General features: G+C 30.6%; 2 protein-coding genes across 5 annotated transcripts; one reads left to right on the forward strand and one right to left on the reverse strand.

Annotated features, from left to right (window-relative positions):
* The first annotated feature begins 1,012 nt into the window (after positions 1–1,012).
* Hel89B (histone acetyltransferase 1) lies at positions 1,013–8,610 on the forward strand. 2 transcript variants are annotated; one of them, XM_035883810.2, is made up of 15 exons: positions 1,013–1,191; positions 1,725–1,770; positions 1,879–2,126; positions 2,219–2,580; positions 2,679–3,015; positions 3,105–3,727; positions 3,833–4,611; positions 4,697–5,273; positions 5,353–5,647; positions 5,742–6,043; positions 6,125–6,438; positions 6,512–7,262; positions 7,346–7,621; positions 7,700–8,326; positions 8,407–8,610. In XM_035883810.2, exons 2-15 carry the CDS (start codon positions 1,760–1,762, stop codon positions 8,608–8,610), a joined length of 5,706 nt encoding a protein of 1,901 aa, XP_035739703.2. In that variant the 5' UTR covers positions 1,013–1,191; positions 1,725–1,759. The 2 variants fall into 2 exon arrangements, with proteins under 2 accessions (XP_035739703.2, XP_085518998.1); XM_085662872.1 differs by lacking the exon at positions 1,725–1,770 and having other exon boundaries at positions 1,905–2,126.
* Positions 8,611–8,851: 241 nt separating this feature from the next.
* On the reverse strand, positions 8,852–14,449 carry Agps (alkyldihydroxyacetonephosphate synthase). 3 transcript variants are annotated; one of them, XM_085662873.1, is made up of 7 exons: positions 14,129–14,449; positions 13,462–13,524; positions 12,928–13,017; positions 11,106–11,386; positions 10,735–11,023; positions 10,280–10,589; positions 8,852–10,204 (listed from the first exon to the last, which is right to left on the reverse strand). In XM_085662873.1, exons 1-7 carry the CDS (start codon positions 14,200–14,202, stop codon positions 9,431–9,433), a joined length of 1,881 nt encoding a protein of 626 aa, XP_085518999.1. In that variant the 5' UTR covers positions 14,203–14,449; the 3' UTR covers positions 8,852–9,430. The 3 variants fall into 3 exon arrangements, with proteins under 3 accessions (XP_085518999.1, XP_085519000.1, XP_035739708.2); XM_085662874.1 differs by having other exon boundaries at positions 13,501–13,524; positions 14,129–14,448; XM_035883815.2 differs by lacking the exon at positions 13,462–13,524 and having other exon boundaries at positions 14,129–14,447.
* Positions 14,450–15,736: the final 1,287 nt, after the last annotated feature.

Here is a 15,736-nt window from a genome sequence, read left to right on the forward strand (position 1 = left end):
TTTTAAGAAATTGTAAAATCAATTTTTACATATAAATTAATTCTTATAAAACATTATCCAAATAAATATTTCTATTTTATAATTGTATAAATTATTTTTAGATTTTGTTTGATCCTTTTGATAATGCTTTAGCATTCTATGCATATACGAAATTAATGTATGATGATCTCTCAGTGTTTCCATTCTTTTGATAATAATTTAAATCTCCTTCATATTTCCTAAAGTAATCGTATAGATGATTTCTGATTGTTAGCATTATTTTAACAGTTTAAGTTGCTAACTTTTTCTATACTGCAAGAATAATTATAAGGATTATTTCCAATTATATTCATCCTTTTAATTGTATTTTAAAATTCTTTATGTATTTAAAAATAATATATAATAAGATGAAGTGACTGCATATGAACTTTTCCAAGAATAAAGTTTGTTCATGTATAACTAATCATTTTGACTCATTTAAAAAAAAATATAATTTGCATATGTATTTCCATCTTGTTTTAATTAAATCTGCTTCTATCTGTATCACATATAAATCTTATTAACATTTAATAAAATTTTACTATATAACACAAATATAGAATGATAAGGTGATTGGTAAAAATTGAAACTGAACTATATGAAGAAAGGGAACCTTCACTACAAAGAATTTATAGTCTTTTACTCATTTATAATCAAACTACTCAGTCTATAATATTTGAAATATATTTTAATTATAGAATATTATGCGATCTTTTCTTTTTATACATATACATATATGTATCAATTTCTTAGAAATATTATTTTCAAGGCCTAGACTTGAAAGAAATCAATGATATTCCATTATTTATTGCAATTGATTAAAATTCGAAAAATAGAAAGTTTTATTAAGTTAATACGTACCTGGTAGCACTTCAACGCACTATGTTGAAATTAAAACGTTGATTGGTAGATTATCATACGATTCATCGTATATCCGCCAATAGGAGCAAAATCAAGGGACAAAACTCAGGTTCACCAGCAATATGGCTGTCAGTATAAATTTGATGCCTGTAACATGCGTTTCTCTCTGAAAAATTTGGCAAATGGACTCTCTTTTCGTAAATTTTCTTTAAATGCGCAATGTGATGTAACTTTCGAGGAATTGAATAAATGGGAAACAGCGATGAGGGTTGCTTGAAATCTACGACAGAAGATTATTGTATTTTATAATAGGTATACTTATACTCCTTTCCTATTTACATATTTACGTGTCCATATTGCGCCTTTTTCAAGACATTTCATAATACTTTGGGATATTAATTATCTATAGAGAATATTACACTTATGATTTCACCTACTCCTCTATATATTTTTTATTAGCGTGATATTTCACTATCAATGAAATTTTTAAAGTGTCTTGTATGTTCAGTTAGTATATGTGTATGTATGTGTATAGTCTCCACCCCAGTATTAAAATTAATTCTTTCATTGAATATTTATTTCAACATGTCAATATTGCACTCTCTCATATGTCATTTATTCTCTATTGTTTTCTATGAATTAAATACAGCTGTCTTGTTATAATCATATAATAACTGTTTGGATAAAATATATAACATTGTTATGCATTTTGTGAACTATGTATACTCAAAGGAAAAATGGAGAATATAATATCTTACTCAAATAAAATATTTTAATGGAATGAATATTATAAAAAAAACAAAAAATTAAAAATATAAAAACATTATTCTTTTTTATCATTGCAGGTATCTTAGTTGGTTTTTATTTATAATATATAATCATGACATCAAGGTAATATATATGACATTCCAAATTGATTACCTATTTAAATATTTTATATTTATAGGAATAATGATTTAAATTCTCTCTGTTAATTTTTAATGTTTCATATTATCTTAGATTGGACAGATTATTTATATTATTAGAAACTGGCACAAATGCAGTGACTAAAAGAGCAGCAGCTCAGCAACTTGGAGAAGCACAAAGATTACATCCTCATGATCTTCATCATCTATTAGCACGAGTTTGTACTCTTTTGAAATCTCCACAATGGGACACAAGGATTTCAGCTGCGCATGCAGTGCAAGCTATACTTACTCAGGTTCCTCCTTGGAATCCAGAACCAGTAGAAAACAAATCATGCCAGGGTATTTTTTTTACTGCTATTTTTATCTATATTAATACCTACTTCTGTTCACATCATTTTATATTATTTTTACTATGTACTATTATTCTACAGATGAATCAAACACAGATAAACAACGTACAGTCAGTAATAAACTGACTTTAGAAAGTTTTGACATGGAAAAAATCCTAGCTCGTAGTTCTCATTTGACTGGATCAGAGGGTAGTGAATATGATTTAATTGTACCGGAGGGTGAACAAGTTAATATTCCGAATCAAGATAAAAAGATTGCTGACAAATTAGGTTTACATCCACGATTAATGGGCATCGATACATCAGAACTATTTACTTCTGATGATCTTTTACCTGCGATATGTTCTCCAGTGTCTGAAGTAACATCTAAAATACCAATTGAAGAAACATTAAAACAACCAGGTGGACTTAGCAGAAGAGAAATGAATAGAGCAAGACGCAAGGTATTCTTATTATATAAATTGTGTGTTGTATTATTCTTCTTCGTATTATTAAAAAGTAAATAAAGAATTATTAAAAGATCATTTATTTTTATTTATAGGCACGACAGACAGTATCTAAACGATCACGAGAGACTGATGATCCTCCGGATAATGTAACGATATCAGATACAGTAGTAAATAATAGTGGAGATATATTAAATAAAAAATTTAAATTAGAGGAAACGATCTCATCGAATACAGGATCTCTTGGCAGTGTATCAAACGAAATTGTAAATGGTGTGCCAGATGGAACTGGTTCTTGGCCAGATTCTGTAATTGACTGGCCCTTAGAATCATTTGCAGAAAATCTTTGTCAAGATTTATTTAGTCAAAAGTGGGAAGTACGTCATGGTGCAGCAACTGCTTTGCGAGAGCTTGTACGTCTTCATGGAAAAGGTAATTATTACATGTTTCTTTTTTAATTAAAAAAAAAAAAAAATTCTTATATTTATAGTATAATATTATACATCTTTATATTAATATAGGTGCAGGAAAATTTCGTGATCAAACTATAGAAGAAATGAAAGAAAGCCATTATCAGTGGGTGATTGATGCAGCCTTAAGGCTTTTATGTGTACTAGGTCTTGATCGTTTTGGTGACTTCGTATCGGATCAAGTTGTTGCTCCTGTCAGAGAAACTTGTGCACAAGCACTTGGTTCTCTCTTATTGTTAATACCAAAAGATAAAGATGACAAAGTTAATAATAACGGTATTATGGGAATACTTTCTATCGTATTGAAGCTTTTAGGATACGATGAATGGGAAGCTAGACATGGTGCTCTGTTAGCATTGAAATATTTACTGGCTGTACGTGATGATCTATTAGATGAAGTATTACTAAAAGTATTTCCTGCTATTATGCAAGGTCTTTCCGATCCGGTAGACGATGTAGGTGCCGCTGCGGCAAGTGCTCTCATACCAGTAGCATCTGCTTTACCAAGATTATTAAAGCCTCCAGAATTGGAAGCAATAGTAACACGACTTTGGCAATTATTGCGTGAACAGGATGAACTGGCAGCTGCATGCAACAGTTTTATGGGTCTGTTAGCTGCTATACTTTCGTTACCAGCTGCACGTGCTTCTATTACACCTCAACCATTATCACAGGTAGTATTCGTTATTGGCATAGTTTTTATAAAATATTCTTATTATCAGCAATACTCTCATAGAATTTATCAATGATATCGTATTAACTTATATATATTTTTATAGGTATTACCAAGATTATGGCCTTTTCTTAGCCATTCAAGTTCAAGCGTACGTAAAGCTACTTTACAAACATTACAAACATTGACTGGAGATGATGGTAATCTAAGCGAAGATAAAAAAGAAAGATGGGGTATAGGCGGTGGAATCATATTACAAGAAGCTTTACGTCATGTCTTTCAACGTGTCTTAATCGAACACGTTACCGCGATCCAAGACGTAGCCGTATGTGTTTGGGAAAATCTAGTCATACAAAGTGATCTTGAACTTCTACTGCATGCAGCTTGTCCCTTAGTTAGCACATGGCTTTGCCTAACTATGCAACCAGAGCATGTGCCATTTAATCCAAATTTATTAGTGACTGTGGCTTCTCCTGGCAAGGGGACAAAAAGTAACCATCAAATAGGTAACTGTGATGGACAATCGGACTGTAGTAGCAACGGTGGAAGCAATAGTATTAGTGGCAGTGTAAAATCTTCTACAGAGCTAAAAGTATATATTGGCGGAATTGAAACTGTAGCGCAAAATCTCAGACACGCTAACGTAGTACAAGCACGTTGCAAAGCAGCACGGATGCTTGGACTTTTATCTCACTATATAGTTCAACCAGCACCAGGCGTCATTTATACGCCAGACATTCCTAGTCCAGCTGTATGTTATGCTAAAGTATTATTGGCACATCTTAATTCACGATCAGCGTTACAGCGGACAGTTGCAGGTCTTACTATGTCTCATTGGGCTGTCGTTGAAGAATCTAATCCACCTGTAATACCCGACATACTTAAGTATGAAAATCAAATTTCATAAGTTTTCGCCAGAATTGAACGTAATAATTAATAATAAAGACAATGATATTATTTTTTCTTAAAGGGATAGACTATTGCAATGTTTAACCGAATGTATATATTACGATGAAATTGCTACGTCATTTACACGTTTGTTGCATGAAAGCCGTGATTACTTTGCAACTTTGAAACATTACAAATTGAATGTACCCGTCGAAGTGGATTCTTCGGGCGTAATGACTTTCGATCAAATCGCAATACTCGCTGGAAAACCTATCTTAGAACTTTGTGCCATCAGTAGTGCAGGAGGATCAACTGCAACCTCAGCCGTTGGTGGCGGTGGTGGAAATGGAATTGGGATTAAATTGAAACCCAAATTGGTGGAAAGTTTAGAAGAAAGGAGGCGAGCTTTAGAAGTTGGTGCCGCTACAACAGCGACACAACAACAATCATTGAATATTATGTCGATGGCTGCTTTAGCAGGAGCTGCTACTATGTTACATTGTCTACCGGAAGCTCCACAGCCATTAAATCCAATCGTTAAACCATTAATGGAAGCTATCAAACGCGAAGAGAACGAAGAATTACAGAAATTAGCTGCTAAACATTTAGCTCATCTCGTTGATCTTTGTGTCGATAGAAGTCCTTCGCCAAATACAAAGGTATATTCATGTATTTTTCTTATTTGAAATTAACGTTTTAATTAATCAAGAATTTCTAAATTTCATTTACCTATTATAGATATCAACTAATTTGTGCACATTTCTGTGCTCAGACAGTGAGTTCACACCGAGAGTGACAAACGCAAAAGATAGTGACACTTTCGACGGTATTCTTACATTGAATAATAGACAAAAACATGCCGAAAGAATAGCTTATAATCGTGGAGCAGGAAGTGGAATTGGTGGAGGAAGAGGCCCAGGTAGACCACCTATAACTGAAATTCCATTGGAAGAATTACTTGCTTGTGAAGAGCCTGAAGCGAAAGCTGCTAGAACACGACGTCGTGGAGCTACGTTAGCTCTTACAGCTTTAGGTAATATTTTTAATATATTTATTATTCTCTTCTTTCTAATTCATCCGAGCCGCCTATTTAACAACTGGATCTTTAACGTAATTTCTAAATCTAGCAAAATTATTTGGTGTTCAATTACCTTCACGTTTACCCCATCTTTGGGATTTAATTCTACCAAGTATATTACGGCAAGGATCAGAAGATGTTCTTCCTAAGAATTCTCAGGAGGAAGCTAATCAACTTATTTCTGGATTACAAGTACTTGAAATTATGGCTCCAAGTTTACACTCTTCTCTGCTACCACCAGCTCTCGAGTGTTTATCTCGTTTATGCGATTTATTGGCAAACCCATATAAAGCTGTTAGGCACATGGCATCACGATGTATAGCTATATTAGCTAGTGTGGATGCAGAAAAAGTATGAATTATTATTCTTTTATATATAAGTTCAATGTGTACAAACGTAATAATATACTTTAAAGATATTATTTTATTTCAGACTATGCAATATGTGATACGTAATGTGATACCATTATTAGAAGCTAGTGGCAAAGAAAGAAGTCAATCTAAAATTCTTACTGCTCCAAATGAAGTAGATTTGATGAGACAAGGTGCTGCTGAAGCGTTGGCCTGTATAATAGAAACCTTAGGCGTCAATGTCATTCCATATTCTGTACTTTTTATGGTACCTCTGCTTGGTAGAATGAGCGATCAAAATCAAGCCGTAAGATTGGTTTGCAGTGCAACGTTTGCAACGTTAGTACAATTGTTGCCACTTGATCCCGGTGCAATTGCAGATCCACCTGACTTAGTGTAAGATATTAATTATATTATTATAAAAATAAATACCTGTAGAAAATATCTATATATATTTCTAATGTTATAGAGAGGAGAAAGCTCAAGAACGAAAATTCCTCGAACAACTGTTAAATCCTCGGAGTATACCAGATACGGAATTATTAATTCCTGTAGAAGCAGAATTACGTAGTTATCAACGTCAAGGATTAAACTGGTTGGATTTCTTAAACCGTTATCACTTACATGGTGTTCTATGTGATGACATGGGTCTTGGCAAGACTTTACAAACTCTTTGTATATTAGCTTTGGATCATCATCGTAATACACAGGCACCACCTAGTTTAGTAGTATGTCCACCCACATTAACAGGTCATTGGGTGTATGAAGCAGAAAAATTTTTCCGAAGCCAGGATCTATCAGTTATTCAATATGCTGGTACACCTCCAGAACGTGAAAAATTAAGACCACGTATTTCTCAACATAGACTGATTGTAGGAAGTTACGATATTATACGAAAGGATATCGAATTTTTTGAAGCACTTCAATGGAATTATTGTGTGCTTGACGAAGGTCACGTAATAAAAAATGGAAAGACAAAAAGTGCCCAAGCAGCTAAACGTTTGCGTGCTAATCATAGGCTGATATTATCTGGAACGCCAGTGCAAAACGATGTACTCGAATTATGGTCTCTCTTTGACTTTCTAATGCCAGGTTTTCTTGGTAGCGAAAAACAATTTGCAGCAAAGTATTCTCGTCCTATATTAGCTTGCAGAGAACCTAAAGCTGGCCCAAAAGAACAGGAAGCTGGTGCTTTAGCAATGGAAGCTCTTCATAGACAGGTAACCTATTCCATCAGCTCAATAAAACGTCCTGTATAAAAACTCATAACATGTATGTGATATAAATCTTAATATATTATTAGGTATTACCATTTTTATTAAGACGAAACAAAGAAGATGTTCTTCAAGATTTACCACCTAAAATTACGCAAGATTATTATTGCGATCTTTCGCCATTACAACGTAATCTTTATGAAGATTTTCGTACACGACATTCTGCTGCCTTTATCACTAACGTATCATGTGCATCTGCAAGTGATCCTCATGGTGGTCATGTCTTTGAAGCAATACGTTACTTGCGTAATGTCTGTAATCATCCTAAGCTAGTGTTAAGTCCAAAACATCCTCTGTATCAAACAGTGAGTAATAGCATGTTAATGAATAAAATCTTCATTATTATTCATTTTGATTACTCTCATTGTGATCTTCATTATTAGGTATGCAATACATTGAAACAACAGCAAACTACATTAGCTGATATCGAACATGGAGCAAAGTTACCAGCTTTAAAACAATTATTACTAGACTGTGGTATCGGACAATCTCAACAGAGTAGAAATTCATCAGCTAGTACTACTAGTGACAATCAACACACTCAGCAACAATTAGTTAGCCAACACCGTGTTCTTATATTTTGTCAATTAAAAGCAATGCTTGATATCGTAGAAAAAGACCTGCTTAGAACTCATCTACCGACTGTCACATATTTACGTCTTGATGGAAGTGTACCAGCTACTCAAAGGCATTCCGTTGTTGCACGTTTTAATGCTGATCCTTCGATAGACGTTCTGTTATTAACGACTCAAGTTGGTGGTTTAGGATTAAATTTGACCGGTGCTGATACCGTGATTTTCGTTGAACATGATTGGAATCCTATGAAAGATCTTCAGGCTATGGATCGAGCTCATCGTATTGGTCAGAAAAAAGTTGTCAATGTCTATCGTCTTATTACTAGGTCTACGGTAGAGGAAAAAATTATGGGGTTACAAAAGTTTAAATTACTTACTGCCAATACAGTGATTTCTACAGAAAATGCTTCTCTGGAGACTATGGCTACTGATCAGGTATAAACTTGTCGATCCCTTATTTTTTCTTTCCATTTTTTTTTCTTTTTTAATCTACAATATTAAATTCTATTTTACAGTTACTTGACTTATTCTCTTTGGACAATGGTAAAGGAAAAAAATCTGAGAGTCAAGAAAATATTGGAATATCTAAAGTTCCGTGCGTACAAGGTGTTAATCGTTCAGTACTTGAGATATTACCCGAACTGTGGGAGCAACAACAGTATGATGACGAATATGATCTCGATACATTTTTATCTACTTTAAAGGCTGATTGCCAATAAGTAACAGCAACAGCAACAGCAACAGCAACAGCAACAATAGCAACAGCAACAACAACAACAGCAACAGCAACAGCAATAGCAATAGCAACAGCAACAGCATGTCATATATACGTCCGATGAATCCTTCATCGTTGAATATATTATATATTTAAAAGTACAATTATTAGAAATTGTATATAAAATATAAAAGGAGATCTATCATGGGAGAGAGTGAGAGAAAGCATCATCGTATAGGCCATGTCAAATGATCGAGTAATTAATTAATAATCGATCTCGAAAATAGATCAACTTAAGTATAATAGTAAACGTTGTCTTTTTTTAAATAAAACGATACGGACATAGTGACGTAAGTTATAAAATGATTGTATTGATTATTATGTAACAAGATAAGTAAATTTTTAGTTTATTTATATTAATTTATAAAAATCTCAATACAATTATATATATATATGTATATATATATATATAATTTCGTATTTGTACTACCACGTAACACCAGTAGGCGTAATTATTATTATTTATATATTGTACACTAAGTCCGTACAATTATACAACAATTATGATTGCTAACTCTTTATACAACCTTATTACTTTCTATCGTGAGAGAGAAACGCTTACAATTCTCTATTTTTAATTATTTGCTTTGTTTTTTTTTCTCTCTGGTATCATCATTTTATCAGCGTTTTATATTTTTATTATATCACGAAATACGTCTTGATAAATTAATGGGCACTGTCATGATTGATATATCATTTCGTGTGCTTACGACAATTCTCTTTTAAATTCCATACGATTATTTGATTAAAATAATATATCAATATTATAGTTTACTTTTATAATCAGGATCTAGATTTCTCGAGGCAAATATATTATACGGATCTAGATGAGCTTTGGCGGCACGGTAAAGAGAAACACCTGCTTGTCCAACAGCTTCTGGATAATATGAAGCTCTTAATTTACCAACACCGTGATGATGAGATAAAGAGCCTCCACTAGCTAATATTTCTTCTCTAGCTGCTTCCTCGATTTTTTCGTAAGATCCTATAGGATCTTCCAGACCAATATAATTTAACGCCATATAAAAATAGACACAACAACCTGCATCATAGGTTTGAGTTATGCGATAAGATATCATAAAATGTTTTATATCTCGAGCATAACATTCTTTGGCTACTCGAGATTTAACATTACAGCACAAGGAATAAGTACGATTCCAAGCGACCGATGTCTCAAAGGATTCTGACACAATACCATACTCCAAACCAAGATCACGTATATATGCAATAACGAAAGTCAAAGTGTAGCCACGTTCGCCGTTCGTTTCTCCACCAGGTATACCATTATAAAATTTAGCAATATTATAAATCTTTTTCTCTTGAGCTGTAATCTCCTCTGAAGTGCTCCCTTCAAAGAGAAGCGTAGCTACGCAAATCCTATCCCACTTAAAACACTTTATTCTTGTGATATATGCATGTTTTAGACTGTCTAATATCGAACTACTCCAACTTGATTCCGGACGTAATATTTGACCAAACTGAAATTGATCATTGTCCATTAGTCGTATACTTGATGGCTGACAACGTTCTTTAGCTATCTGAAATTTACGGAACAAAATTGATTTGGAATTTTAAGGAAGATTATATACGTTATATAGAAAAGAAATTTCTACCATTCTCATTGCCAAGAATCCACTCTGAAAGTCGGGGAAAACTATACTTCCATATTTGGTTACCCTTGGTAAAGGACGGACTTTAAAAATAACTTCTGTAATACAGCCCAAAGTACCTTCACTACCAAGTATTATATGATCAAAGTTTGGTCCGCAAGATGAACGAGGTACTAACGATCCTTGTTCCAAAGTAATTTCAAGATCTTCGGTTCGACCAGTGACCATTCGGACACGTATGATTAAATCTTCGATATTTCCATAAGTATTTTTTTTCATACCACTTGCTCTAGTTGCTACCCATCCACCTAGACTGTAACGTAAACCAAAATTTATACATATAAAATATCTAGAACGAAATATCTAGAATAACAAATTACCTTCAAATAAAAGTGATTTTTTTTTTTAATTTTTAATTGATGTAAAATACAAAGAATAACTCATATTTATTATTTTACCTTGAAAACTCGTAAGAATCTGGTTCGTGACCCGAGGTTAAACCTTGTTTACGTAATAAACGTTCTAGATCTTGACCAATGATACCAGCTTGCGCACAAGCTATTAAATTTTCTTTGTCAATCCATAATATTTTATTCATTTGTGTGGTATCTAATGAAATTATCGTTCGACGTTCTGTCGTTGGACACCAAGCAGCACCGCTAACGCTAGTTCCACCACCGAAAGGGATACAAACAGCTTGATATTCCGCACAAATTTTCACAATCTTGACAACATCTTCGTGACATTCTAAGAAAAATGAAATTATATAGAGAGATATAATTACATATTACACAAGAATAGTAAACAGCAGGAGTATAATAAGGTTTACTTGGCCAAAGAATGATATCTGGTATTCTTTTAAACATTCCATATCTAAGAACAAAGATTTCTCTTAAAGTGTGACCATGTGCTCTGATCAATCGATCTATTCCTTTCAACGAATGATCGATATTGAGCCTATTGATAGAATCCAATAATTCTGTTGAAATAATTGACTCTGGGAAATCTGTTGGTACATCTTGTGATGTGATTTTCAAATTGAAGTCCACATTGAATACATCTTTAACCCATTGAGTGAAATATGGCAGCTTGTGATTACTAATGGGATATCTAAAGAAAATAAAATAGATAAATAAATAAAATTTACAGAGAGATTACCAATAATATGATACGTTATATTCCTCATACTTGATACATCAAGATTAGAATTGATTATAAAGGTTTATCAGACTATTTGTAGAGGCAGCAACGTTTTTAAGATTAAAATCAGAAGCACTTTGCTTACCACAAATAGATGTTTAACTTGAGAACGCCTTTTGTTCTCCAACACTCTAATCTGATTAGTTAAAAACTGCTACTTCCGCTATCAGCTGGAATATAAGAAAGCTTAAAGTGACTTCCATCGAGGGCAAAAAAATGCAATTTATCTTATTTTTTTTTATTTTTCCTAAGTCGCTGCCTATACAAATGAGTTATCAGTAAGAACTAACATTTATCATTTTTCTTTTACTACTTCCTACTATTATATCTATTTTTTTCTAACTTCTTTTTTTACGTTGAAAAGTCATAAAAAAAACCTTTGTATCTTTTTATTATTATTACTGTCATTAACATAATCATGATATAATATATTCATACTTTGGAACTAAAAAAATTTTTTTTGAATTATACAGAAAATACATAATATAAATATCTTCTTTTATTTTGAAAATACAGAATGTTAAGTAAAAGAAATTTGAATACTTTGGAACTAAAAAAATTAAAAAAAAAATTGTAAAGAAAATACATAATATAAATATCTTCTTTTACTTTAAAAATACAGAATGTTAAGTAAAAGAAATTTATTTGTACATGGTAAAAATTCATAGAAAACTTCAAACATGGAAAAGTATGTCATATAAGAAGTTTCAATATTTGTTTAGAGTAATAAGATTCTAATTTATGCTAATGTATTTTGAATGTATTGTAAATATGAACGAAAGAAAAAATATGTTTAGAATAAATTTCTACGCTAAATAGAAATCTAGTTGATAAATATTGTTACGTTAAAAAAATAATGTTTGGTTAAAATTTGTATCTTATTATATCAGACGAGACCTGTAAAATAAATGTTTAAATATTCGATATTTCCTTATACTTATGTAATATCAGAACTCGTATTCATTTTTCAGTGACTACCTTCTTTTGTACATTCAATACATACCAATTAAGATTAATGATCTATTCTCTTTTTCATGTAATGTCAGAAACAGTAAATATACTTTTTAGCAGATCATGAATAGATAAATGTGCTCATTTTTTTCTCTATACTTTTCTTTATGAACCCTTTGCAGTCAGGGTCAGCAAATAGCCGCCCAAGTAAGTCTGTTCACAGTTACAGACACGTATTATAAAGCGACTCGAGTACGTCTTTCTTTCTGAGCGATAATATAACTATAAGTATAGTAAACTAAACAGTATTATTTTTCTTTTAAAAGAAAATTAGAGATTTGCTTTTAGTTTTTATAACACAAACGTTTAACGTGCATATTTTCTCAACTGCGTGCATCAATAACTCTTGTCCATGGCAATGCCGGCCGTAAAGGGTTAAATATTAATCAATATTTATCTACTTTCTATAAATTATTCTTAAGAGATATTATAAATAATACCTGTCACCGATGAATTCGATAATATTGTTATCATTAAGGCAAAATTTTGAATCTTTATAACCCCAACCATTCCACTTCAAAACGTCTTGCCTAAAAAATGATAAAACAAAAATTATAAATATTATTTCATTATCGTATATATATATATATATTTTTTATATAATTTGTAAAAATATATAAATTTTATATAATTTTATACAAATTATATATATATAATTTGTATACATATTATTGTATGTATATATATATATATATATATATATATATATATATATATATATATATATATATATATATATATTAATTATTAATATATATATTAATATTATTAATATATATATATATATATTAATAATATTAATATTATTATATATATATATATAATAATCAATATATTATATATATATATTATATATATATATTAATAATCAAGGAATCGAAAGTTCGCAAATTTAAGAATATAAAATTAATTCAGAAAATTCTTCATCGAATTAGTCGCGTCATATTTTCTCGAGCGCCCTCCATCGTGTTTACTTATGTATAAAGTAAATAACTTTCATCAACGACAATAACCGAAATTGATCGAACATCACCGATCTAAAATAAAACGAGGGAAAATAATTTAGAAACAATCAATATAAATAAATTGTATTTGAATTATTTAAATAAGCTTCTAACATTTTTCAAATGTCAAGATCAACAATCTAACCTTTGCAATTCGATAACAATTCTGATTACGAAATTAATTTATACCAACATACATACGTATATGTATTATATATATATGTATATATATATGTGTATACTTTAATACATTAAAAACTTTAGATATAAAAATTCAGCTTAAGAAACTTTGAATCTTCGAATGGTTACAGGAAAGATAAATCAGATATAGAGCAAAAAAATGTGATTATAAATAAAACATTACCTTGCTATTATAGGTTAAATAATGATGAATTTCAATGATAGATATAAATAGTCATGAGACATTAATGTAAAATAATTTTTTTATTTCCATGAATTAAGTTTGAGGCGTTGCTAAGTTGAACGATATTTTTTTATTACACTATGACCTCTTTGTATAATATAAATGATTTTGTATAATAAAAATGATAGAAATAGAGAGTGAAAGAAAAAGTGAAATCCTGTACGAGATATATATATATATGTATATATATATGTGTGTGTGTATATATTTTACCTGTTTTTTGGAACAGTAGATTCTGATTTATTTTCTGATATCGTCGAAGTAATCGTATTTATTTTGTTCGACATGTTAAATAAACGTGTCTCAAGATATGATGGAAGAAAACACAAGACAAAAAAGATACTGTTTCACTTTATAATATATTTTTCGGCAACCACTTCCGGATGCTTCGTGTCGTTTCGTGTCGTCTTCTATAATAAACGGTAACCACCTTTATTACTGACACGCGCACCGACAGATTTAAATCAATAGAGCCCCCGCCCAAACACCGATTATCATACAATCCGCCTACCTTCGAATCGCCATCTGAGTCGAACGAAGTCGAAAAAAACCGAATTGACCCGAGTAGTAAATAAAATCGAGCGCCATCAAACATCAACTAAATGTATCATATATTATATTTATCGACGAATAGAAATTCGAGAAACTTAGTGTTAATTGAAACTTAGTGTAAACTTAGTTTTCTGATTGGTCGAGATAGTAAATTCTTGTAATCTTAATCTTTTATATCTCATTTTTTTTAAGGTTTAAATGAATTAAAATATCGAAAAAATGCAATTTCAAGATAATGATTATGATTTTTAAATACTTTTATATTTTCAAAGATAAAAATTATATTCAATGATAAAGAAATATATAAAAAAAAACTTTTTTGCCACGTTTAGTAGATCAAATAGTTTACCAAGCTTCATACTCGTAAAGATTTTCAGTTGAACTTTACTAATCGCATTATGCTTTTTCAACATCTTTGCTCAATTTTCACTATTTTTTGTAGTATAAAAGTAAAAAAGTTCGCTTATTAGATGTAAGAATATAACTTAATAAAATGTAGTAAATAAAAGTAAATGGAATTACTTTTATGTGCATAATGTAAATTAAAGTAATTAACAATAATTTAAATAATTACTATCATTAACATTAATTGTGTATAATTATGAAGGTTTTATTTAAATTCTGTCAACATCAATTCAAGATGACGAACATATAAATACTATTTATTTTTATATCATCCGTTGTCTGAAATAACAAAAAACTTAAGAATTTATTAAATCAAGAAATAACAAGAAACGTAAGAATTTATTAAAGGTAACTTGTACAATATTTCTAATTGGCTAAATAACTGTATAATTTAACTTTAATCTATATATTTGATCCATATGACAATAACTAATACTCTCTATGTTATATTTATATCTCAATAAACAAAAATATTATTGTAAATATAAATCTCAAGAATCAATTTACATTACAATTTCTATGTCTTATCAAAGAAGCATCCTCTCTAGAACTTAAGAGAAAAACCTATCAAATCAAGAGTGTTGTATAATCTATATAAAAGAATGTTAGATTGTAAAGAAAGAAGAGTAGATGCAATTTATATGAGATGGTTGGATTGAAAAACAGAATAAAATTTAAGAAAAAAAGAAATTATATTTTAGAATGTTTAATTTTTTACTAGAGAATCTATGTAGAAACTGATCACTAGAATATAGAATACAGAATATAAAGATAAATAAATAAAAAATGTTTTGATTTATTTACTTTAGTTTAATTTAAATTAATTTAAAATTGATTTAGATCAAAATCTTCATCCAATGTGAT

Source organism: Vespa mandarinia, chromosome 19, assembly GCF_050613455.1.
Source record: "Vespa mandarinia isolate Hongniang chromosome 19, ASM5061345v1, whole genome shotgun sequence".
Lineage (NCBI taxonomy): Eukaryota > Metazoa > Arthropoda > Insecta > Hymenoptera > Vespidae > Vespa > Vespa mandarinia.